Source organism: Ammospiza caudacuta, chromosome 10 (genome assembly GCF_027887145.1).
Source record: "Ammospiza caudacuta isolate bAmmCau1 chromosome 10, bAmmCau1.pri, whole genome shotgun sequence".
In the NCBI taxonomy this organism is placed as follows: Eukaryota; Metazoa; Chordata; class Aves; order Passeriformes; family Passerellidae; genus Ammospiza; species Ammospiza caudacuta.
In genome coordinates, this window is record NC_080602.1 from 10,371,201 (window position 1) to 10,395,913 (window position 24,713).

At 54.0% G+C, this 24,713-nt stretch overlaps 3 protein-coding genes across 4 annotated transcripts in view; 1 reads left to right on the plus strand and 2 right to left on the minus strand.

Annotated features, from left to right (window-relative positions):
* MYO9A (myosin IXA) overlaps positions 1-4,669 on the minus strand; it is a 175,817-nt gene extending 171,148 nt beyond the window's left edge. The window contains exon 1 of the mRNA XM_058811168.1: positions 4,517-4,669. The gene's annotated coding sequence lies outside the window, so the exon portion shown is untranslated. The remainder of the gene's footprint in view (positions 1-4,516) is intronic.
* Positions 4,670-4,987: 318 nt separating this feature from the next.
* SENP8 (SUMO peptidase family member, NEDD8 specific) lies at positions 4,988-11,751 on the plus strand. The gene is made up of 3 exons (XM_058811371.1): positions 4,988-5,018; positions 5,575-5,652; positions 9,533-11,751. The coding sequence occupies exon 3, from the start codon at positions 9,561-9,563 to the stop codon at positions 10,197-10,199; it is 639 nt and encodes a 212-aa protein (XP_058667354.1). The 5' UTR covers positions 4,988-5,018; positions 5,575-5,652; positions 9,533-9,560; the 3' UTR covers positions 10,200-11,751.
* A 1,422-nt stretch (positions 11,752-13,173) lies between these two features.
* GRAMD2A (GRAM domain containing 2A) lies at positions 13,174-24,032 on the minus strand. Of its 2 annotated transcripts, none has more exons than XM_058811369.1 (11): positions 21,330-21,516; positions 20,577-20,634; positions 19,227-19,299; positions 19,042-19,145; positions 18,372-18,470; positions 17,378-17,449; positions 16,472-16,534; positions 15,227-15,383; positions 14,892-14,991; positions 14,692-14,799; positions 13,174-14,222 (listed from the first exon to the last, which is right to left on the minus strand). In XM_058811369.1, the coding sequence occupies exons 1-11, from the start codon at positions 21,431-21,433 to the stop codon at positions 14,219-14,221; spliced, it is 942 nt and encodes a 313-aa protein (XP_058667352.1). In that variant the 5' UTR covers positions 21,434-21,516; the 3' UTR covers positions 13,174-14,218. The 2 variants fall into 2 exon arrangements, with proteins under 2 accessions (XP_058667352.1, XP_058667353.1); XM_058811370.1 differs by lacking the exon at positions 13,174-14,222 and adding an exon at positions 23,792-24,032 and having other exon boundaries at positions 14,688-14,799; positions 21,330-21,443.
* Positions 24,033-24,713: the final 681 nt, after the last annotated feature.

Consider the following 24,713-nt stretch of genomic DNA (forward strand, 5'->3'; position numbering starts at 1 on the left):
CCAAAACACTGTGGAGCCACTTGCTAGCTTCATGCTGACTATCAGCAAATGGACTTGGACTAACCCTGTTCTTCTCCCAAAATTAACTTCAGCCAGGCCAGATCCTCCCACAACTGGAGCCTGTGACTATTCCAGCTTGATGAACTCATGGAAGGGCAGTTCCAGTGGGAAGCAGCAATTCCATAGGCTGCAAGTGGAATGCTGCACGCAGCTCAAACCACCTCATTTCCCTTCTCCTCCTGCAGCCCACAAACCACAGGTGGAACACAACTGACAGGAAACACCTAAAGCCATGAAAAACCCAATTTGACTTTGAAGAATATCCTGCTGGGAGCAGAATTTTGGACCAAGTGACCTCTTGAGCTCCCTTCTGACCCAGGTGAGCCTATGTTCCTCCATCAGAGGTAGAATTAAGATCATGGGGGTTTTGTTAGGAATAAAAAGCCATTGCAGCAAAGATGGGGAATTCTCACCTCACCTGTAAGATTTTTCCACAGGTACTTGTGAAAAAGGGATCGACAGATTCCTCTCCACATACAGAAAAACGCTACGACAACATCTAACAAAACTACAACTCTTCATAATATTTTAAAAACAGACAGAAAAATTAATTCAACTCTAAAAATCCGTGTCCAATAGCCTTCCCTCCTGAATTTTCCTATTTTCTGAGGTCAAGTGGTTTGAGTTCCACTTTTAAAAGTTTAATTCCAAGACACAGAGGTTAAGACATCGACACAATCACAGGAGTGAGACATACCTGTCACCATGAAGTTCAACCTGTCAAACACAGCACAAGATTTAATATTAAAATGAGTCACCAAAAAAAACAAGGAGTATTCCATTTCCCTTTATTCCTGTTTTTATCCATTATCTGGCAAGAGTTGCACATGATTGGTTTCTATAGTCTCAACTCTGAACACCTGTGCCTTCACACGTATACCCAAAACCTATGGAAAACTTTGGCCTGCGTAAAAGAAAAATAAAATTCCACAAAAACAATCTCAATTCCAATGATCCATAGATATCCCATCAGCAGCATTTTGTCCTTAAAATTTCATAAGAAACCCAAGCTTTGTGATAATGACAGCCATCTAACCTGAAAAGACAGCAGAGTATTTTTGCAGCGTGAAGCCCAAAGAATTACCAAGCTTCTCCCCAGAGCAGGGAAGCACCCAGACACATCCCAAACCTCCAGTGCTACTGCTTTTGTCCAGAGGAATGCTAGAGAAAGTCTCTAATTTGCAAACTTGAACCGTGATCCTTTAAATATTTATGCTCATGTTTACTTTGTCGAGAGGGGAGAAATCCCGTTCGCTCGAGAGGAAGTGGAGCAAACGTCGGCACGCAGGACAAAGCCTGAGAAATTCAGAATGCTCTTTTAAACCACAACACACAAAAACCACCACGTTCCAAAGCTGAAACCTGCACCCAGCCCATCTCAGAGTCCAGGCCCAAGCTGGGGGATTCATCAAGGACACAGCAAACGTGGGTTCAAGCCCGGTGTTCCGCGTGCAAGCGGGAACGCGAATTCCCTTTTATTTACAAACTGAGGGGACGCAGGAATTTCTGAAATCAAGTTTGACCGGCTAAGATGCTTCCAGTGGTTCAACGACCTTGTCTGCTCTCTCATAAATGTATTTTTAAAGGAATTGAGTTCAAAAGTTGCACGGTTTAGAGCAAGAACTAGAATTGGGCAGAAAATGGCCACGCTACAGTCACCAAAACCAATCACCCCAAATGACTTCAGAAACTCTCTGGTCACACTCCAATGACAGAATCCCACACTGGGACCTTAAAAGCTGGTCTTGTTCCACCCTCTGCCATGGGCAGGGACACCTGCCACCATCCCAGCTTGCTCCAAGCCCTGTCCAGCCCAGCCTGGAACACTTCCAGTGATGGGGCAGCCACAGCTCCTCTGGGCAGCCTGTGCCAGGGCCTCACCACCCTCTCAGCCAACCACTTCTTCCCAATATCCCATCCAACTCCACTCCCTGGCAGTCCTGGAACTACAGTTCCTGATGAAGGGGCCCTCTCCAGCTTCCTTGTACACCCCTTTCAGACACTGGAAGTTTGCTCCTGGTTTCCCCAGACTTGAGGCATTTAAGCCTCAGGACTACAGGACACTTGTGGTGCCAAGGCTGCCATGGTGAGCCCTGGGTTCCTTGCCAGTTTGGTGCAAAACCAGTGGAGGGACCAGCACTGTGCCTGTGCTCCCAGTACTCCCCCTGTTGACTTGCAGGCACGGGAAGGAACAATCTGTTCTTCCATCCAGAGTAGAATACTTCTCTCCAAAAAACCAAGCAGGGGATGAAGATTTCAAGTCCAGCCATACTTTGACACAAGCTAAATTAAATTAAGCTAAATTAAGGCTGCACGGGTAACTCGAGTTTCACATTTCCCAATTGCCCGAACTCAGGTGCTTGACATTCTCAGCAAAACTGATTAATGCTCACAAAATGCACCATAAAGATCCCAGATACAAATAATTTAGGCATAAAATTTAGGCATAAAGCACTCAGATTTTCCTAGCACAGGATTCCAAAGGTTTTATTGTCTGAGTGGTTCAGTACTGGTGTTTGTGAAAGTTGCTGTAACAGCAGTAGTTGTATCAGGCATTTGATACCTTGAATCTGAAAATGCAGCTTCCCCACCCAAAATAAGGAGGGAAAAAAAGCTTAAAATGTGGAGTTTATAGATCATAACAGGAGCAGTGGATGCAGAGAACAAATAACTTTACAAAACAGATCTACATTTTAAATACACGATAAATTCCAATAGAGCTTTTTCCAAGCGCTGCTGATGGACACCAGGCCTTTCAACACAGAGGAAAAATCTCTAAAGCCACCCTGATTTATGCATTGATCACAATAAATACATAAAGAAATAAAAAATCAAATAAAAATATGAAGTTGCATCATCATTGATAGCCCAGGAAACAAAAGCTTAATAGTTATGTGCTGAGGCTGCTGAATTACCTTCCCTGCCATCAGCAACCTGACTGACAGCTTACAAAATGGTATTGGGGATCAAAAATTACAGCCAGAAGGGAAGGCAAAGGCTGGGAGAGCCTTAATGGGGGAAAGAGGCATGGAAACCCCTCTTATTTTAATTAAATAAAACGTAAAAATGAGAAAAGCCATTGAACTGGGTGAGTTTACTCAAGGACATGGGGGAAATTGTGTGACTGTATGGCGAGAGGCTGAAAAGATGATGTTGTTCAGGGATAACACAGGCTCTGACCCAGCCAGAGTTTATGGATGAGGTCAGATTTGTAAGGTCGTGCTTAAGGATTCCCAGCCCATCACCGCAGCATCCATGCACCTCTCCATGGGAACACACCGCTCCCCTGTCATTCCCTAGCAGTCCCATGGGAAAAGAGTCAGGAAAGCACTTGAGCCGGCCAGAAACCCAATTCTCCACCTAGCAATCTATTTACAGAGCGATTTATTACAGCTCCTGGTTATCGACTGAGCGAGACGCCGCGCCGGTTTTCCTCCCGTAGCAGCAAATCTCCTTCCTCTGCCGCTACGTGATTATTTTTTTGATCCGCCGATGGGCAGGGACCGCGCTGCAGCGCGGGATGGGAAAGCCATGATTTCTGCTGAGCTCACGCTGCCCACTTTATCACCCTCGCCTTGCTTTGGGGATGGGAAAACCTAAATGGAGGAGGAAGCCGATCGAGAAGCAGGAGGGCGGCCAAAAACCCGGCTCCGAACTCACGGCAGGTCCTAGCGCAGGTCACGTCGGAGGGGTTTATTTTTTGGGAGGATAAAGCAAAGGCCGTTTTGGCTACGTTTAGGAAAATTCCAGAAAGAAATATCGACTCTCTTAACCTGCGGAGGAGCAGTGCTCCCGCAGGGGTCCGGCGTGCCAGGGCGGGAACCGCCGTGAAGTCCAACACTGTGCTAAGCACACGCAGGTACAGCTCATTCCGGCGGGTGGGAATGGTTGATGGGTGCTCGGGAACGGCTGCTGGGTGCCCGGGAACGGCTCTGCGGGGCGGACCGGGCTGACGGAGCCGCGAGGCGACCGCAGGCGTCCGCGACCGGCTCCCGTGGCGCTGCCCACAGCCGTGGCCTCAGGGCTATGGCACACTCAGGGCTCCAGCCCACGGCCCCACTGCTGACACTGGGGACGCCTCTGAGGTGAATCTCCTCCCCCCCCAGGCTGGTTTTTCCATGTTCTGAGTGTCCAACGCACCCGCGACGGGGGTGAGCGGCACCGGGCGGTGAAACGCCGTGCACGGGGCGGAGGGAGGGGGGTTACGCGGGGCCGCCCCGCACCGCGCACCCGCCGGGGACGGCTCAGGCAGGGAGGATCCCACACCACCGGGAGGACTCCGCGACACCGGGCAGACCCCACGACGCCGGGGAGACTCGCCCTGCTCCGCCGAACAAAGGCTCCGCCAGCCCCGCGATGCTCCTTCGGGGTTCGCCTCACGACCCCCGCCCCGCCGTTCCCACCTCACGCGCGCACCGGAGGCCCCCGCCCCGCTCCGCTCCCCGCTGCCGCTTACCTGGGTGTCGGGGCGCGGCGCATCCCTCGCCCGCAGCCGCAGCCTCCGCCGCCGTTGAGGGGGGTCCCGAGGGTCGTTGGCTGAAGGAGGTCGGTTCTGAACAGATGTCCCGGGGGTCTGCGCTGAGGACGGTTGGTGCTGAGGAGCGTTCCAAGGCTGGGTGCTAAGGAGGGTCCCGGGGCTCGGTGCTGAGGGAGGTCCGGGGGTCCCGAGGATGGGTGTCGAGATGGGCGCCGGGTACGGGGGGGGGTGCGGACGGACAGACGGGCGCTCCCTCAGCCGCCGCCGCCCGGGCGCTGCCCGACTGCCCGCGCGCGCGCGCCGCTCTCACGCGCCCGCCCGGCGGAGGCAGTCCGCGAGGGAGGCGCGCGCCCCGGCCCGCCCCGCTGTGGGAACGCCCACGGGCACGCTCCGTGGAAACGCCCCCTGTCGTTACGACGCGGCCGCTTTACGGCAGCGCACGGTAACCGAGCGGCGGCGGCGACGGACGATGAGGCGGGGGGTGAGAGCCGGGGGACACGGGAGGGGCACGGGAGGGGCACGGGAGGGGACACGGTGCCAGTAAGGTCCCAGCGCCAATGAGGTCCCGGCAAGGATCCGGCGCTGGGCGCCATGCCCGGGGGTCGCGGCGGCCGCAGCCGTCGGGGGTCGGTGCTGGCCGGCCTCGGGCCCGGAAGCTTCAAGCCCGCGTTTTGAGGGGAAAAAAGGGTAAAATGGGTAAGGGAGCGGAGGTGAGTTACGGTGCTGTGGGTGGTCCCTGCTCCCACCGCAGCCAGGCCCTGACCCTGCGCCTGGCCCGGGTGCACCCTCTCCTGGCCCGTGATTCCCGTTTATTCCCATAAAAGCAGCGATGGGCTGAGCGGGATTTTCCCGGGGCTGCTGGGTGCTCTGATCCCGGCCCTGGAGAGCCGGGACACGCTCGGGGTCAGCACCGGGGTCAGCACCGGGGTCAGCACCGGGGTCAGCAGGTGGCTCCTCCTCCTCCGTGGGGCGTGGGACACCCGCATCGCCTCCCCTGACCGAATTCCCACTGCTGACCGAATTCTTGTCACCTCCAGGTCTTCCAGGCGAGTTCCATTCCCTGCCCGTGCTTCCCGCTGCTCCCTGGATCAGCCCCTGTCTGCGGGAGGTGAGAGGTGAGTGCATCGGGTTCGGGATGGGAGCTGGGATGCCATCGGTACCTCCGCGACATTCCCGGTGCCCTCGCTCATCTCAGGCGTTCTGCTCGCTGAGGGCGTTTTTCCTGTTAAACTCCAGGTTTTGGTCAACCCCATCCTGGAGAGCAAAAACCATCGGGTGTTGTTCCTGTAGCTCTTGGTTTCATGCTGTGACACCAAGAGAGGTTCTGAGTTTGGTTACAGAGTCTGGTTTGGGGAATTTGTCCAGAACAGAGAAGTTTAGGCATAGTGAGTACAGAGCTTGGAGTATCTTCCTCTGATTTCAGCACTCATGGCCTGTTGAACCTTCAGAAATGGGATGTTCTTGTATCATACAAAAATTATAACCTACAGCTGCAGAAAGATTATTTATATTTGACAAAAAAGGAGACAACTACACTTCTGTCCTGGTTGAATTGTTTAATTTTCTGTGAGTTTTTCCTCTGGCTCTGTCAGGAAACACATAAGCCTAGAGATTCAGGTGTCATCCAGCCTGGCTCCTGCTGGTAAATAGAAATTAATGTTCCTTGTCTGATCTTGCTCCATTAACAGCTATCCAGACATGGTATCTAAACCTCATATTTCCAGGAAAAGTGAATACAAAGTTAAACTATAAACTTTTGATCTTTTAAAAGACAAAACCTTCTCTGTCCTGCTCCCTGATAAAGTCTGGATTTTTTGTGTTCCAGGTGACTATTTTCCTATTTACCTCCATGTACTTTAAATTAGGAACAGAACTCTAGTGATGTGTCACCCCAAACTATTCACTCTGGAGGTTCTTAGCACCTTTAATTTATTAAAATAGACTTTAGGATTCTGATTCATCCTCAGTTTGCGCTCCTGTTGCTCTGTCACGGCCTTTTTACACTCAGTTACTGAGGAGTCTCATTCCTTGGCTCTCAAGTGCCTTCAGCAATTACCTGCAGAGGGTTGTTGTCTTTAGTGGTGTGAAAATGACAGGTTTGGGGTGGTTTTTGGTCAAGTGCTGGAAAACAAAGGCTTTGCATTGTGTCCGGACACGAAGGAGCTCCATCCATTTATGGATTGAACTCGCACTGATGCCAGCAGCTAATTTGTTAAATTATTATAACTCCAGTGAGAGAAACTTGACCTGTTGCCCTATTGATGCAGCACAGCACCATTTTCAAACCTGTAAATGAAATGATGGTGTTTGTATGGAAACGCTCCTTTCTCTCTCCCCAGTTTCCTCATCTCAGCATTGGAAATGGGGCAGCTGAAATCCCTTGGAGGAGCTGAGGATTCCAGGGAGTTTGCACAAATTCCAACTACTAATATGCAAATAAAATGAACCAGCAAGACACTTGTTGGCAACCTCCAGCAAATGTTCCAGGCCTGTGCCAGTATTTATTCTTATTTTTATGGAAACTGAACAGAACGTGCCTGAGCCTTCAGGAAGAGAGTCCTGGCTGTGGCTGAGCAGAGCTGCTCCCAGTCCACATCGGGATTTCAACACTCCTCAGAGGCTCAGATCCACGTCCTGGCTCCTCTGCAGATCCACCTTAAGCTCTTATGGGAGGTTCTCCCAAAGAAAGCCTCTTCACCAGTGGCTTTTCACAGCCCCACCACTTTGTTTTGGTGCTCTCTGCTTACCTGACCTGGCTCTGAGGGAGCCTCCCAAGGGTTTTCCTTGGAGCTGCATGTGGTGAGTCATGCCACAGAACTCACAGGCAGTTTCACAAATACCAGATGGCAATAAAATTAAAAGTAGTAGCTAGTGGCAATTAAGCACTTGCACTCTCCTTCCTGACTGGAGGAACCTGCCAAATGTCATGACAGGAAAAAAAAAAAAAAAAAAAAAAAAAAAAGACAACTGTGTTTCTGCAGAGTGGAAAATTAACAGAGCACGGGACACACGCTTCCCTCGCCCTTAATCCCATTTGGATGGAGTGGAAAGCTATTGGCTGGACTTCTACACTTCTACATGTCCAGGAGAAGATGAAGCAGAAAGAACACAATATAAAGGAAAATCTGGGGCATTTCATGGGCACCTTCAAGAAGTATTTCAGCAGTATTTCACCATGTTAAACCCCCCAAACAGGATGTTTGGAGGATGTCCAGATCTTTAAACCAGGCTATCTTCGGGCAGGCTGAGGAGTTGCTGGGATTCCACTGGGATTTCTTGTTTTTACACTACAAGGTTTGCACCACGAGCTCGGCAATAGTTGGAGCTCGTTAAGGTCGGAAGCGTGTCCAAATACCATTGTGTGTGGCTCACACAAACAAGGGCTGCTCCCTTCCTCTGCTGACTCCTGCTCTCGGCATCTCTGGGATCCACCAGCACTCACGGGCTGTTTCATGGCCCAAGCACTCACCTCAGCCCTTCCTTCCGACCTCTTACACATGGACCATGCCTCATCCATTCTGCTCCTTGCCTGTCACGTGCCAGGGGACCTTGCCAACATTTTTGAGTGATAAATCTCTTAATTTATGCATCCCAGGCCAGGAAGGGTTCCTCCTCATGATTCATGCCACAATAAGAAGTGTGAATCTACTTCTTCCTAACAGAGCTCTCCATTTGCTTCATTCTTCTTTATCATGATGGAATATTGGTGACTTATTTATAGTGAATCATATTAAAGTGATCTTACCATTCTGAGCTTTCACACGAGGCTTTCAGAAATCTAAAGATGTTTTCCTGCTGTCTTTGGGACAGAGGAGGGAAGGATGAGGCCAAAACCAGCTCCATGTAATCCGTGTCCCAAGTTGTGGCATTTCCAGCCCTGTCCTGGCCAGGAAAGGATCTAGAGGCTGAGGATGCATCACAGCACTGAGGAGCCTGGAAGGGCTGCAGGGTGTGAGAGCTAAGGGAAAACCAGGGTAGATATAGGGGCTCTAAATCAAATTTCCCTGTGGAAAATCTCCTAAATCCTACTCTGGCTCTGTAGACAGTTGTCATAAAGATTCCCACGGTCGGGAACTGGTTTGTTTGTGATCTTGTCCTGCTTTGTTACTCCTTACAGCTGTGCCTCCTGTGCTGGCGGCCCAGCAGGTTCTCCTGGAACAGGTCGTGCCTCTGGCACAGAGCTGGGGCACTCTGTGCTTGGAGAAGGGGACCACATGTCTGTCACACAGCCCAAAAAGGTTTTTATTTAGGGGAATACAGTGAAGCAAAGAGCTCCAGTGCTTGTCACTGCTGAGGTAAAACACTGAGACACCCAAACACCACCTGAGGTCTGGATCACTCCTGGTTTCTGTGCAGGAGCTGCTCTGAAACTCCTTTGTTGTGTGTCACAGACATCTTTTCTGAAAAAGCCTTTCCTTAGGATTTTTCCTCCTGAGAAGCTGAGAGGCCTCAGGAACAAAATGTAAACAATGATTATCTGCTGCTGTGGAATGCAACAGGTGCATCTGTGATTGGTCTCATGTGGTTGTTTGTAATTAATGGCCAAGCTGGCTCAGACTCTGTGTCCCAGACACAAACCTTTGTTATTCATTCCTTCTTTTTCTATTCTTAGCTAGACTTCTGATGAAACCTTTTCTTCTTTTAGCATAGTTTTAATATAATATATATCATAAAATAATAAATCAGCCTTCTGAAACATAGAGTCAGATCCTTGTCTCTTCCCTCATCTTCGGACCCCTGCGAACACGGTCACAGTTGTGAGGTTCAGATCCTCAGGATGGAAGGTTGATCTCATTGGGGCCACAGCAGGTTGCTGCTTAACCCAACACTGTGTGTTCTCCATCTGCTCATGGTCCTGCAGATACCCATCTGGGAATCCTGGGCTCACTGACTGCTGCTGAGCAGGAACTCGAGGTGTTTGCTGGGCTGTCTGCAGGTGTGGGCTGTATCTGGCTGTGATCCAATCCCCACCCCGTGTTCCCTTGTCTGTTGCAGCTGTGGCAGAGCCCGGGAGCAGCCCAGGATGGATCCCGTGGTTCTCAGCTACGTGGACAGCCTGCTGAGGCAGTCGGACGTGGCGCTGCTGGAGCCCCCGAACTGGCTCAACGACCGCATCATCGGCTTCGCCTTCGAGTACTTCAGCACCCAGCAGTTCCAGGAGTTCAGCCAGCGCGTGTGCTTCATCAGCCCCGAGGTGGCCCAGTTCATCAAGTGTGCCCTTAGTCAGGAAGAAATAGCCATATTCCTCCAGCCCCTGGACCTCCTCTGCAAGGAGCTGCTGTTCCTGCCCATCAATGACAACTCCAGCCAGGCCGCTGGGGGCACCCACTGGAGCTTGCTGGTTTATTTCAGGGACAAGAAGTGCTTTGCCCATTATGATTCCCACAGTAAATGCAACTCTGCCCATGCCAAGCAGGTGGCAGGGAAACTGGAGGCCTTTCTGGGAAAAAGAGGGGGCAAAGCCACCTTTGTGGAGGAGAAGGCGCCGGCACAGGAGAACAGCTACGACTGTGGGATGTACGTGATCTGCAACGCCGAGGCTCTGTGCCAAGGCTACTTCCAGGGCAGGATGGAGCCTCTGCTGCAGCTCCTCACCCCCTCCTACATCACGCAGAAGAGGTCAGAGTGGAAAGCTCTCATCACAAAACTGGCACAGAAGTGATGGGGATGCACCTCCAGCCCCCCAAAAACTGCCTTCCTAGTCCAAGAGGCAGCACCCCCAGTGCCTGAGGGAGATGCCCATGCACAGGATTGTCCCAAAGAAAAAGAATGTAACCCCTCTAGCATGGCTACACCCCCCCAAACACCCTCCAGGAAAAGCCTTATTCTCCTCTTGAAATCACCGGCCTTTCAACTTCTAATGACAAGAGTCACTTTGCTCTCAAAGAAACTCCATGGTAAATTTTTACAGTAATTGTTGTGGCGAAACAGGTTGCTAAAGAGACTTCTCCACCTGTGCCCAGCAGGCAGCACACCCTCATTAGGTGGCTTTAGTTGGCTCCAGGCATTGTCCTTCTAAGCCAGGTTTAGCAAATGCTCTTTAAACCCAAGCCCCCGAGTGCTTTATCGTGGACAGTTCTAATTTGTGCCTCCTGCTAATGGTATTGGAGAAATGTAGGATTTAGAAGCCAGGATTTTGTACCCCTGAAAATGTGACATTGAGATGTCACTGCAAAAAGATGAGACTGCAAAGGAAATGCTACAATTAACTTAAGAACAGGGCAAAATCAAAGTCATTTTTCATCAGCCAGGTGCTCCTCAGCCACACAGCAATGGCTTTTTTTGGTCCCACGCCCCTGCTTGTTCTTATTGCAAATTAAAACCTGACTCTGAACTGCTGCAAGATTAATAAGAAGCTGAGAAAGCCAATCCTAGGAAAAGAAACTTAATTGAGATGAAAAGCAACACTCACTCTTTGAAGTTTGGTGTTTTTCATTAGGATTTTAGGTCGTCTCTGTGCGGGGAGGGTTTGTCAGTGCTCCCCAACCCTTGTTAGCGGTCGCTGCTCATAACACAAAACCAGTTCTGTTACTTGAGAGGAAAAAAAAACAACACACCAGGGAGAACAAAAGGACAGAGTTTGAGGTATAAAAGCCAAAGATAACTGTGGGCTCCTTGAAGTCCTTAATGCACTTCAGAAAATTGAAACACTTCTTTTCTGTGCTGGATGATGGCTGGGATCCTGGAGTGGATCCTCTCCTTAAAGACAGGCTTAGCAGTGTGGAAAATAAAAATTAAACTGAGATGGCATGGCAGGATAAGGAATAATCTCTCACCTGGTGAGAAGCAAAGAGCAGGTTGCTCAGGTGGTGTCTAGCAGAGCAACCACACCCCTAGCTGAGAAGGGAAATCCGGGTTAAATACAACCCTTGAGGAAGGATTGCTTTTAACCTGGAGCTCTTCAGCACCAGTGTGTGCAGCAGCACAGCACAGAGGGGATGGAGGGCTTCACCTTCCTCTGCTCCAAGGGAATGTCAAGAAATCAGCCCCAAAACACCCTCATGGCAGCACTGGGGCCTGACAAGGGTTGGGGCCGTTCCCCTCCCTCCTAACACTGCCTGGACAGGAGAGCAGCCTCCAGCACCAGCCCTTCCTGAAAACCCACTCAGCTGGAGCCAGAACAGGATCCAGCTGCTGGCTGAAGGGAATTCCCTTTGGACTCTGAGGGGCTTTGCCAGAGCAACATCACTGCCACTCCCAAATCCCAAATAAAACTCAGCCCAAACTGTGTTTTCTGGCGTAATCCAGTCCTTGGTGTCCCTGCTCGTGCTGTGGTGCAGTGTAACAGCATGGTGGCTCTGACTCATCCGTCTGACAGAGCTGCCTTGGTGATTTAATCTCCCAATCCTATTTTTAGATTGGCTTGGGCTGGGGAGGGAGGAAGACAGAGAAGATGGGATGGTGGCTGTGACATGGGCAACAGCAGGGGGATGTGAGGGCAGGGGCTGTGCTCACCCAGCACCCCCTTGTGCTCACCCAGCACCCACTGTGCTCACCCAGCACCCACTGTGCTCCTCATTGCTGTTTCCAGGCCAGCAAGGTGAGTGTCCAGGGATGTTCCCTGCACCCAAAGCTTTTACATGGCATTTCTTTACACAAAGAAAAGCAAATAGGCTCAAGCAGGATGTCACTGGGACATGCACCAAACCAGGCAGGCAGACACCAGATGGGAAACAAAACCAGAGCCTTGCAGCCACATCCTGGCAGCAGAGCCCTCCCAAAGCACACTGTGGGTTCATCCCAGTGCTCCTCCAAACCTCCTGCATGTCACTGCACCCATGGCTCGTCCCACCACTGGCTTTAACCAAGGGGTCTTGAGAGGAGACCACATCCCTGGCTCGGGCTCAGCAGCTGCTGTTGGAGGACCCAGCAAACACCAGGTTGGGCACATCAGCCCAAACTCCCCCCAGTCCTCAACCTCTACATCTCTTTTTGTGGCTAAGAGCCCCACTTTGAGGTTGGACTCGTTAAACACCAACTTGTTTGTTGGAAAAACAATCCTAAACCCACTTCCACCATGTAAATGAGCTGGGTGAGTCCCTGGCAGGGACAGGATGGTGCCTTTCATCCTCCAGGTCACCCACGGAATCAAAGGCTCCGACAGCCCCATAATGCCGGGGCTTTGAATAAACCAGACCTGGAGTGCCAAATCCCGCCCAAAACAGGTGACGCCACCCCTGTCCCCACTTAACCGGGGGCACCGTGGTTTTCAATGGGGCCATTTTCATGCATTTTGCTGCATGGTCCAGGCCGGGGAAAGGAGTGGAATTGGGTTGTGGATGTGCAGTGAGGAGGAGGAGGAGGAGGAGGAGGAGGAGGAGGAGGAGGAGGAGGAGGAGGAGGAGGAGGAGGAGGAGGAGGAGGAGGAAGGCTCACCCTGCCCACCCCAGCTGGGCGGGGCTGTAACTCAGCTCCCTGCCCCGGCACCGCTGTCCCCAGGGTGGCCCTGCCACCAGCGCGTCACATCCCGCGGTCTCTGCTGCCATCTAGTGCAGGAACCGCCGTGGCCCCTCCGTCCAGAGCATCCCTGTCCCCTTGTCCCCATGAGAGGATGGGCTGTGCCCATGTCACTCACATCCTAGCACCGCTGTGGAGGACGCTGGTAAGAGAGAGTGATGTGCTAGAAAATCCTGGGTTTATTGTAATTCCATTTAAAAGCCGTTCCAAGCCTGGAGTGAGCAGTGAGCTCTTCCCCAGGGCGCTGGGATTTGGCCCCGTCAGCACTTGTAGTTCCCAAAAAAACAGGAAAGAAAGGAATCACACCGGTACCACCTGCCACCCCAGGGTGCTCCCAGGGGGGCTGAGGGACAAATCCTGTGAGACAGATCCTGCAGCACTAAGCTCCATGTGGTGACAAGGTTAACAGAGCCAGGGCACAGACACTGCACTCCGGGACATTCCCCAGTGCCAGCCATGGGCTCCTCTCCAGTGTCCCCATGGAGTGAGCAGGAGTAACAAAGTTAATCTGGGCCAGGTGTGAACCCCAGCAAGGACACCTGGTCTGGGGGACCTTAAAGTGCTTTGCAAGGGATGCACACACACACACACACACACACACCCCTCTCTGAGCCCAGTGCTCCAGGAGAGAAGGGCTGGGCAGCCTTGGCTTGAACCCCATCCTTGTATATGGGGTAAATGACACCCCACAGGGCTGGTGGGACCTTTCTCCCCATCCCCACAGATCCCTGTGTTCAGGGCCATTCCTCCAGGAACATTCCCAGGGATGCTGAGACAGGGACAAACAGGTGGGTTCTCCCAGAGCAGCAGTGGCAACTCATCCACATTTCTGGGGGGTCCTGGTGAGCCCAAGGTCATCTTTTAACAAAAGAAAAATCCAAGCCTGAAATAAAAACCAGCATCCATCTTAGCAGCAAGTCCTAAGGGAAGGTCCAAGTGCTCGGCAGCCCCGAGCCATTGTCCAGTGCTACAGCACAGCAGTGTCCCAGGGAGAAAACAGGTTTCCAGTGGGATGGGGATTTGGCACTGGTGGCCAGAACCTGGCTGGAAAGTCCCACCAGGAGCAAGTGCCCGAAGGAAGAGAGAAAATACTTGGTCCCATTTTACCAGCCGAGGGAAAGCCGGACCAAATGTAACAGCCAGGGTTGGGAGGACACAGCACTGGGATCCGTGGGCAGGGTGCCACCAGCTCAGTGTCCATCGTCAGCCAGCACCTGAGAACGGTCACCTGCAAGCAGGGAGTGGGGGAAGATGGGATGAGTAGCTGCAGAGGCTCTGTATCCCACCCCAGTGCCTCTTGATGTCCTCAGCCCAAGGAGATTCCCCTCCTGTCCATCCCATGTTGATGCCCATGGCCTTAGTCCCCAGGAACAGCCCAGATCCAAAGAAATGTTCCTACAACTGAAGAACCAGTCCCAAACCTATGAGGAAACCTCTTCCCAAGCTCCAGAGACTCAGAGTTTTGACAGCAGAGTTTCTCAATCACTCAAATTGATGGTTGATGGGATCACCTCTGGTCTGGAGATGGCACTGTGGGTTCTGTCACTGGCCAGCCTAACAGCAGGCCCAGGATAAGGGACAAAGCATTCCTTAGACACATCAGAGTGGAGCCATTCCTCTTTGCACCCACATTCCCTCAAGTCCTCCACTCATGTCCCTCCACTGTGTGTCCCAACACGTCCCTGAGGGTGCCTCACCTCCTGTGCCCGCGGGAGAGGTAATCCCGGTTCAGGGAGCAGAGCTGCTGCTCCAGACGGAAGATGCGGAATGCCAGGTACGAGGAGGACACCACCAGGAGACAGATGCTGGGAGCAGAGGAACAACCAAACACCCAGTTGAGACTGAGACTGACATTCCCAGAGTCCCCCCAGCTTCCCTGTGCCCTCAGCACACTTACAGCACGATGAAGATCTTCAGGAGCTGGTAGTCAGAGGGTCTGAGCTCTGCCACGCAGCTCTGCTCCACCTCCAGCTCCTCCTCGGTGTTTATTGCACTTTCTGAAAGCAAACCCAGAGTCAGTGACACAGACACACTTGGCTGATGCTCCTGCTCCTCCAGCAACCAGGAAACATCAAATATTCCTCCCTCATGGGCTCAGACCCTGCACCAGGAGACCCCAGCCCATCCCCAGGACTCCATTGGTGACTCCCAGCCTAATCTGTAAGGCAGAATTCCCCTGCAGGAGAGCAGCTGATGGATGAACACACTTTTATGGAGGTTATCACCCCTCACCTGAAACCAGTGGCTCCTCAGAGGTGAAGGAGCTCTCCTTGGTGCTCAGGCTGCTGACAGAGGTCCGGTGGATGCACTGGTAGTCGGCATCTGGCAGTGACAGGGACAGTGAGGTAGGTGACACCTTCCTCCACTTGCCCTCGGGGACGATCACCTCCTGTGGGAACAGTCCTGGTGAGCCATGAATGAAACCAGCAGTGCCACAGACATGGTGGGGCCAGATTCAAACTCAAATCTTACAGTGTCTCCATGGAGCACCAGCACTTTCAAAACATCCTCCAGAGGGAGAGCTGGTCTTGCATGATGGCTCCATGGGAATGCAGGTTCCTACTACCAAAGAAGGACCTGCCCATGCACCCCACACCTGCCCCAAATACCAGCTGCAGCCTCCTCCACCCTTGAAGCTCAGAGCAGTCACCTGGAATTCCCCAGCATGCCCCAAATAGGGCAAAAAAGTGCCCCAAAAAAGACAACAAATCAAATGGCATGGCAGCTGGCACAGAGAGGGGCTCCCCCAATGGAGAGTTCTCAGGGTTGGAGCTGCCAAAGGGCTGCACCCTACCACAGCACCAGGAGATGCCAGATCAGTCTGGGTCATTCCTGATTCAGACCATTCACTCCCTTGAAATGAGCCTTTAACCCCTGAGATGTCACCAGACCATGGGTGACATCCCACCTGTCACCCTCTGGTGCACCCCAACTGTCACCTCCTGCACCCAGCCTTAGGCTCAGGGCCAGCAGCCATGGAAGAGCCCCTGCCCCAAAGGTGCAGGATATGGCCCCCACGCTCCTGGATTGTGCCATGGCTCAGCAGGTGTTTCCCTCTCCCATCCTACTCATCCTGCAGATTTTTGGGTAACTCAGCCACATTCCCAGCCTGTTATCCAACACTCCCAGCTGTGAACACCATCAGCCATCAGGGAGCAGAGTGGTGGCATTTTCCACATCACTCTGAAGTTTTTCTGTCTATAAACAGAGGCAGTGGCTGTGCTCAGCCAGTCCTCTTGACCCATCTGCTCCTGCCAAGTTTGGGATGAGGGCCTTAGAGGACAAGCTGTGATAGCAACAGGCACATCCCTGCACCCTTTGATGGCACCAACAGCAGAACCAGCTCTCTCCTGACTCTCTGAGCAGCCACCACACAGTGTCAAACCCACCAAGGGCACCAGGTGGGCCCTCTCTACCCACATGAGGTCAGGGGGTCTCTCCTCTCCTCTCCTCCCCCAGAGCTGCCCTGACCCTCACCAGTGACACAGAGTCCGGCTCCTCCGACAGCTCCTTCAGGCTCAAGCTCTTCTTACTGGAAACCTGGATGGGGAGGAAAGGATGGGGCATTTCAGTGCCAGCTCTCCCTGCTTCAGCCTCAGCCACAAAGTGGAATTTGGGCTTTTCTGCTGAGATTATGAAGAGCAGCTGCTAGAACTTATAGTCTGTTCTGGGGCATGAGGAAAGGGCACTGCATCAGTGCTTCCCATCACAAAAACCTGGTGGGGCCATGGTTGAGCAAAGGGCTTCCTTGGACAGGATAAAGCATCAGGGGGTAAATAAAAGAAGGGTACATCTGGGCAGAGCCCAGCACGTTTCAAAGATTAAGTCCCCCAGTTTGGCAACAGGGCTGAATCATCCAAATCATTGCCCTGGCACAGCTGGCACACACCCTCCTGGGCAGGGCAGGGCTCCTGCACAGCTCCCCATGTCCTTCAAAGTCAGGGAGAAGAGGTCTCCACGGTCATCCTCTCCAGCTCAAGGGCTGATGGATGTCTTCCCCCACTTACATGAAATTCTTTCATAACTTTGTACCATTCTTCCTCCCCTTAAAACTTTAGATCTGGGCAAAAGGCATCAATGTGCAGAGTGGCAGAACAAGTATTACCACCAGATTATAAATAATTCATACCCACGCCCTGAGAGAGAGCAGAAACTCGGAGCTCTGCCTCATCCATGACCCAGAAAAGCCCACAGGGTCAGGATGTGCCCAAGACATGGCTCCTGCCCCTCTTCCCATCCCTTCTGAGGAGTGAGGATGCTGGGAACTGGAGAGGGCTCTGGGAGCAGTCCAAAGCCTTGGAGGCAGTGATGAAGAGCTGTGCTCAGCCCAAAGGGCAGGTGCAGAGCCTCAGGGCCATGGACACAGAGTGGGTGGGTGGGTACCTGCAGGTGGGTGCAGACTCTCCTCAGGACATCATAGACACTGTCACGAGAGATGAGGGATACAAAGATGTACTGCAAGAGAAAGAGGTGAGCTGTTGGGAGAGATTACCCCCATCCTGAGTCCATTCTCCCCAGGCAGGGACAGGCAGAGACATCATGCCCTTGAATCTCCCAGTTTTCAGGAGCCACTCTGTCTCCCCCACAGGCATTTCCCTGCGGAGCTTCCCTGCTCTTATTTTTGCAGCCTGCTAAAACCTGGACCAGATTTTTTTGGGGCCAGTCTTACTCAGCCGCTGTTCCTACAGCTTTCCCATGCTCAACCCAGAGGGACACAGCAGCAAATGGAGCCAGGACCTACAGAAAACATCCCCAGGGGTAGAAGGGACACAGGGCCACACTCACCATGCCTGACACAGAGCCCCTGGGTGACGTGCAGTGCAGCCACACATGGCTTTGAATGCCCAAATCCTGCCCCGTGCCACTCCCTGCTAAAACCTACCTCCCAAATTCCACAGGAATAACTGCCTCCCAACATTCTGCAGGAACAACCCCCTCCCTGGCAGGGAAAGGCAACACACAGTGCTGGCAGCAGCACCTGGGCAGGCGAGGACTTGGACACACTGCATCAGCTCACTGCAGCCAACAACATCCAACAGGATTTAAAAGCTGGAAACGCAGCCCTGTATCCAAGTTTTCCACCAGCTCTGGTTGAATGCCAGCCCAAACCCTTTCCCTGCTTGTGTTTAAGGAGTTTAAAGGTTTTACGTGAGCCTGGCAGGGATTTGTCAGGCTCGACCGAGTTTCACTTGGGCTTTGCTTCGTCCAGGAACAAAGTGAAATTCAGGAACAAAAGCAAAGCTGTGGTGTTTGCCCTGGCTGGCTACCAGCACAGAGAGCAACTCTCACTTCCTAACCAGGGATGGGAATTGCTTCGTTCACTGCTCTCAAACCACATCCAGTTTGGAGCTGGGCATCTGCTGTGTGTTGGTGTTACCTTTCTGCTGGCAGTGGTGGTGATGGCCAGGCCGTTGGGCAGCAGCCGAGCCGTCTTGTGCTTCTTGATCAGCTGCACAGACACCACTGGGATCACCACCTGCAGGGCAGGAACACCAGGATGGACACAGCACAAGCACCACCCAGCCAGCCTCCCTAACACCCACCAGGAGAGCCCCCCATGCAAGCCCAGGGAGGGTGAAGAGCAAGGCAGGATGTTATTTTTGGCAGGGTAACTTTGCTGAAAGCTCGAGCTTCCTTCAGGTATTTGTTTAAAGCATCACATATAAATAATTCAGTCCTTCAGCCCAGTTTTAAAGGAAGTCGTCTCTGCCCAAGATCCCCGTCAGCCACAAGACTAATGGGGAAACATCAGATTGTAAATCAAGAAGAAAAGCCAAGAGGGATTCAAATCTCACCCCCCCTAAAACCTTTGATCTTCCTTGAAGCGCCATTGCGGCTGGAAGGAGGTTTTGCATCAGAGAATTTTAAACCAAACCAGTATTTGGTATCCCCAGGCTGATGCCACAGATCATCAGAGTGGGAGGCACGGCCATGCTCCCCTTCCTATTGGAGGTTTTTTTGGGGATTTTGGTGGTGTTTGGGTGAAGGAGGGGATGAGCTGTGGTTACAAGCCCTGAGGGACCAGGGTGGGCTGGTGCCCACGCTACCTTAATGTCCTTCCCAAAAAGGTTTGCGTAGAAGCAGAGCCAGTTGGGGGAGATGTAAAGCCTTCCCTGGATGAGGATGTCTCTCTGGAGCGCGCAGGAGCAAACTGCAAGGCAAGGAGAGAACCGTGGCAATCCCTGTGCCAGATCCTGCTGCCTCCATGCCCATCCCTCACCCTGGCACCCACCTTTCAGCACGCTCTCCTCCGTCGGGATGTCCTTGAACAGCTTGTGGTACTGGGAGTTGTACTTGCTAGCAGCCTGAAAGCAAAGCAGAGCAAAGTTATCCGGTGACCTTGCCGATAAGGAGACCCAAAAATTCCCGTCCTGCAAGAAAACCTCCCTCTGCCCGCACCCGGGACCGGCGCAGGGGGGTCCCACCGGGCTGGGAACAGGAGCCCCGACGGATCAGAGGAAGGCTGGATGATCCAGCACCCGGCGAAGGCTGTGCCATCCTCCCGGGTTAACATTTCCCTGAATAGCTACAGGGGGCTGCTGAGGAGCCCGTTCTCTGCCAGGCTCATCTGCAGGCAGTTTGTTTTGCCCAGCGGTTTCTCTCCTCCTCCTCCTCCTCTCCCTTATCCGGGACACGGTGACAGCACTTGCTTTGCGCCCATCGCGCCGCGCCATCCAGCTATTTATATTCCCGGCGCCACTTCAAAGCCTGCCGGCAGCCGCCGCGGGAGGCTCGGCAGGTCGGCCCTGGAACGCTCCTGTGGCCAAGGTAAAGCTCCAAAGCGCTTCAATGCCTTCCATAAATGTGCTCAGCTCTCTGCTCAACTGGTCCTGTAAGGCAGCTTTGTGCCCCCTGCCCTCGGGATGGTCCCGTGGGACACGGCTGTCCCACAGCTCCCTCCACCAAGGGAGGAGCTGCTTTGCCAGGGTGCAGAGAAGGCTGGCACAGCAAGGCTGGTTGGTGGCAGCCAAGCAGGCAGAGCCCTCCTGCCCACAGGTACAAGGTCACCTCTGCTCTGAGCACCTTGTCAGAGGATGAGCTGGCCATAAGAGGATCAAGGCGCAGCAGCACCTGCAGTTGGCTCAGACACCTCCCAGAGGGATGCTGGGATGGTGGGGGTGCCAGTGGGAGCATTCCAGGAGAACACGGAGGGCATTACCCCCTGCTCCTAGCACAAATCCACTGCTGGCCCTGTCACCCTCCCAGATGCCTCTGAGGAAATTGAAAAATGTTTTTGTCCTCCATTTTCTTCATGGGAAAAGGCAAAATGCCACTTGCTGTCACTCCTTCCTCTTCAAGAGCATCTCTTATCTATAGATGGACCAAAACCATCTGGTTTGGGCATTATTTGAACAAGCAAAAAGGTTCAAATGGACAGAAGTTTAACTGCTCTCAGTCAACATTTCCACTTTCTCCTTTGCTCTGGATGGAAAATCCTGGAAGCGTTTGCAAGGCAGAGCACAGCCACAGAAAACCATCACCAGGTCTCCTGAAATTAAATGTTCTGCCCCACAGGTAGGCTCCTCCTGGGGCAACAGGCTACAACACTCCAGCCTGGTCATTCCCACAGCCAAAGGCTTACCACTTCCCTGTGGCATTTCTTGATGTCCTCATCCTTGAGGGCTTCGTTCAGGCGGAGGCTGGAAGGAAAAACAAACATCACCAGGTAAGCAAAGAGCCACAGGTCTCTCACTCGCTCCCTAAAACACGTGTGCTGCAATATGAGACACAGAAAAATGTACAGGGCTGAAGAGAGACCCCCAGGAAGCCACATTTTGGGTGTCTCCATGATTTATCGTGGCACTGGGCATTGCTAGGGTCAGTACTGGCTGTTGAGGGCTGATCTCTGATGAGAGCCAGTGAAGGCACCAGGACCAAGGTACCTCACACACACCCCAGCTCTGGGGGAAGGAGCCCAGAGCTGACCTGGCAGCAGCTTAGGACAGGTTGGGAGTGGAAATGTGCAGCTTTGGCGGCTGGGGCAAGGATTCCTGCGGGAAAGCAAAAGGCGGGAATTTGGGAATGTGCCTGAGCAGGAGGGTGGACTCAGCTTTGGTTGTGCACAGGGATATCCATCCATGTCCATCCCATGGATTGGGGATTGCTCTCTCCAAACCATGGAGAGAGCAATATCCTACCAACAACCTCAGCAGCAGGAATACCATCCCCTGCCCCAAAACCCCTTCCACTTCCCTGCTTTTATACCCACAATATTTCAGGGAGAAAACAAAGTTGGGCCCCCCCTGTGCCTTGCCCCAGCTGGCAGGAAAGCCACAGCAGGACAGAAAAGAGAGAACACTCAACTGCAGACAGACTCTGGGATGCTGCTCCTCACCTGCCGTCGAGGGAATCCAAACTCTTCTGCTTGTGGGACACCTCCAGCTTCTCACGACCGTGCCTGGGCTCAGGGCTCTTCAGGGGAGCTGCCTTCTCATGCATGGGCGTGGCACTGCAAGGAGACACCGTCAGCCCCCCAGGGAAAGGGGAAAAGGGGTCTGGAGCTGTAAATCTGTTCCCTTCAATCCCAGCCTGCACACAGACGGCAGAATCTGCCACTCAAGGACGGCAAGAATATTTCTGCTATTTCTCGAGTCACGTGGAGATAAAAAAAAAAAAAGTCATTTTTCTGCCAGGGACTCCCCAGTGCTCAGAACAGAGCAGCCAAATTGCTGTGGCTCCCTGAGATAACACCCTCCAAAGCAGAGACTCTTCTCCTTAAGGGCTGGAGGCTGGGATGGGAGAAACCACAGGTCTACAAAACTCCTAGGGGGGATGGATTTCAGCCAGGGTCTGCTCCTCTTGGTCAGCAAACACCATCTTCCCAGGGCAGAGCCATCACCAGGCACCTCAGAGCCAGTTATTTACCATCGGGAACGTTATCAGAGGTGCTTATCAGCCACAGCAGGTAAGTAAACACGGGCCCAGCGCCACAGGCAGGTTATCACCTGGCAGGCCACAAGGGTGACACTTCCACCCTCGGCAAACCACCGCCGGATATTGCTGCGGCACTGGCAGCCAAGCAGAGCACGATCCCAGGGGACCGGTGGCAAGGCAGAGCCAGCAAACAGCCCCAGAGCCATGGAGAGGAAATGACTGCAGGGAAAGCGCTCAGCTCCCCAGGCAGGGGGCGATGGCAGAGCAGGTGGGGCGGCGGCAGGACAGGAGGAGCGGCAGCAGGCGGGACAGGCGCAGGGCTGGAGCACAGCCCGGTGCCCGCGGGGTGATGCCGTGGCAGTGCGGCAGAGCCCAGGCCGAGGAGCCAACCAAACTCCCTCTGCTCTGAGAGCAGCTCCTTCCCCACCTAGACACAGCCTGCTCCTGCTCTGAGGGGCTCATCTGAGAAAAACCCATGGAAATAATCCCCTCAACTCAGGAAAAGTCAGGATAGGGGTGCTCAGCCAAATGGGCTGAGAGCTGAAGCTGCGTGAGCTCCCACATCCCCACAGCCTCAGAGCCCTGACCAAAACACTGTCCAAGTGCAATGGAGCCCATCTGACTCCCAGCTGGAGGCACAGGGAATGCTCCCACAACAGCTAACACATCCACGGGGGCACAGAACCAAACAGAAGTCATTGGTGCTGTGTGGTTGGAAACAGGCTGGGAAATAGCTCCTGGATTCCCACAGCCACTGTTGGCAAAGACCTGCAGGCACAGCCCAGGAGTCCAAGCACTGCAGGGATGAGATGGACACACTGAGGTTGTGGGTTTTTAGGAGCTCAGATCAAAGGATGTGTCAGGAAGGAAAAGGAGACCTTACTGACAAGAAGCACCAAATAACAAGCACCAAAATAACATCCCCTGGCATAGCACCAAAAGGTGTTTTCCCTACCTGACTCCTCAGGCATCCTCTGCCAGGGGATGCCAACCTGCCCTGAGGCTGAAACTCCTATCATGGAGGCACCAAAGCCTTCATGTGCCCTTCTTCCATGCTGAAAAGGGGCTCTGACCCGATCTGGAGCCTCCTTGTCCAGAGCTCAGCACTCTCAGGCTTCCCTCACGTCATCCCTTAAATCCACGAGCGCCTGCACTGCTTAATCCGGGTGAGCGGATTTATCCCCAGCCGGTGCTGACACCAAGGGGCACCACACAGGGATCGGGGACAGCAAAGGCATCAGAACCCCTCCGAGGTCACCAAACACACAGAAATCCCCTAAAATTAAAAAAAAACACAGGCTGGAAAGCACTTGGAAGTGCTGCATCCTTGTTTTCTCTCCCTCTCATGGCCACTACCAGGGAAAACTCCTGGACACAGTGCTGGCAGTGGGATGCTCTGGGGGAGTCTGGGGGCTGTGAGGAGCATCCTCAGCCCCAGCAGGGACATGGCAGGAGCTGCTTTGTCTGCTCTGTCCAGATCTTGCTCCTAGATGCATCAGGGATAATACGCATCCAGAGTTTGGGAGCACAGGGTAAGGCTGGGCTCCAGGCACAGGGAGGTTTCCCTTCCAAGAGGCGCTTCCAGTGCCAGCACAGTGAGGAAAACACTTTCTAGCAGCTCATACTGTAACTTTCCTCAAAGAATTTGTTCAGCACCAAACTGCTCCTGAGGTAAACTCACCATCCCAAGTGTCCCAAAATACAAGCGGAACAAAACCAGTCGGAGTTCAGCGCTCCTGAGAGGAGGCAGAGAGGGTTGGTGTAGAAGTTCCCAGCAAATTGAAAACAATCCAGCGAACTGATGCCCCTTTGCCCATTCCTAACACCTCCTCCCTGCCCACACCGGTTCCCCGAACCCCCGGTTTTGCCAGGCGAAACCCGGTGCTTCTCCCTCCCACGGCATCGGCGTCTCCCTTCCCTTACGCGGCGCTGGGATCCAGCCTGGAAAAGGTCCGGCGCGAGCCCCTCCGTCGGCGAGCGCTTTCCGCGGGATCCCTTCCCCGCTGCCGGAGAAACGCGCGGCGGAGGCCGGAGCGAGCCGGGCAGCGATCCCGCCTCCCGTAAACCCCAGGAGGCTCAGAGGCGGAGGGAGGCACCGGCGGGCGGGCGGCCGCGGCCCGAGCGAGCCCGGGCGGGATTCGGCGAGCTGCCCTTGGTCCCGGCGTCCAAGGTCATTTCAGTCCCGCGTGTCGGAGCTGGAGCGGAGCCACCCCGGGATGCTGGAGAGGAACGGCCGGAGCCGAGCGGCGCTGGCAGGAGAGAATGAGGCGCGACGTCAAGGCCGGAGGGAGCCCCGCGCGTCTCTCCCGCGATGTCCCCGGTGTTCCCCGCCCCGGGAACCGGGGGGTCACGGCGGGGACAGAGCCGAGACCCGGGTCCCGGGATGCCCGCAGGTCAGAGGGTCTCATCTCCCCGGGAGCCGCTCCGAGCGCCCCGCGGCACGGACGGAGCACGGAGGGAGGCGACCCTTGGCCTGCGGGGCTGAGCGGGGCACGGTGGGACCGTGGGTCTCGGCCAGCACCGGGGCCGCGCCCGGGGCAGCCCCGGGCAGATCCCATCCCCGCCGGCGCTCAGAGCCCCTCAGGCGGAGCCGGCGGGGTCGCCGGCGGGCAGCGGCAGGACTTCTCCCCGGCCCAGCCCGGCCTGGCCCGGTCCGATCCGTCTCCTCGGGGAATGGGCGAGGGGGTATCGGTGTTTCCGCGCTCCCCTCAGTGCGGCGCCGCCGGCCGGGACAGGCCGAGGGCCAGCACCGGCTCGGCGGCGGCGGCGGGAGGGACGCGGTCCCGGCACCCTCCGGCCCCGAGGCCCTTCCCGGACCCAGCCCCCCTCAGTGCCGGGTCCCCCC

Excerpts from the sequence above, each read along its gene's own strand:
- SENP8 (XM_058811371.1), top strand. The coding sequence starts at position 9,561 with ATGGATCCCGTGGTTCTCAGCTACGTGGACAGCCTGCTGAGGCAGTCG.
- GRAMD2A (XM_058811369.1), bottom strand. The coding sequence starts at position 21,433 with ATGCATGAGAAGGCAGCTCCCCTGAAGAGCCCTGAGCCCAGGCACGGT. Across the intron at positions 19,300-20,576 it reads AGAAATGCCACAGGGAAGTG|GCTGCTAGCAAGTACAACTC; the intron begins GTAAGCCTTTGG and ends CTTTGCTTTCAG. Across the intron at positions 16,535-17,377 it reads GAGTCTGCACCCACCTGCAG|GTTTCCAGTAAGAAGAGCTT; the intron begins GTACCCACCCAC and ends CTCCCCATCCAG.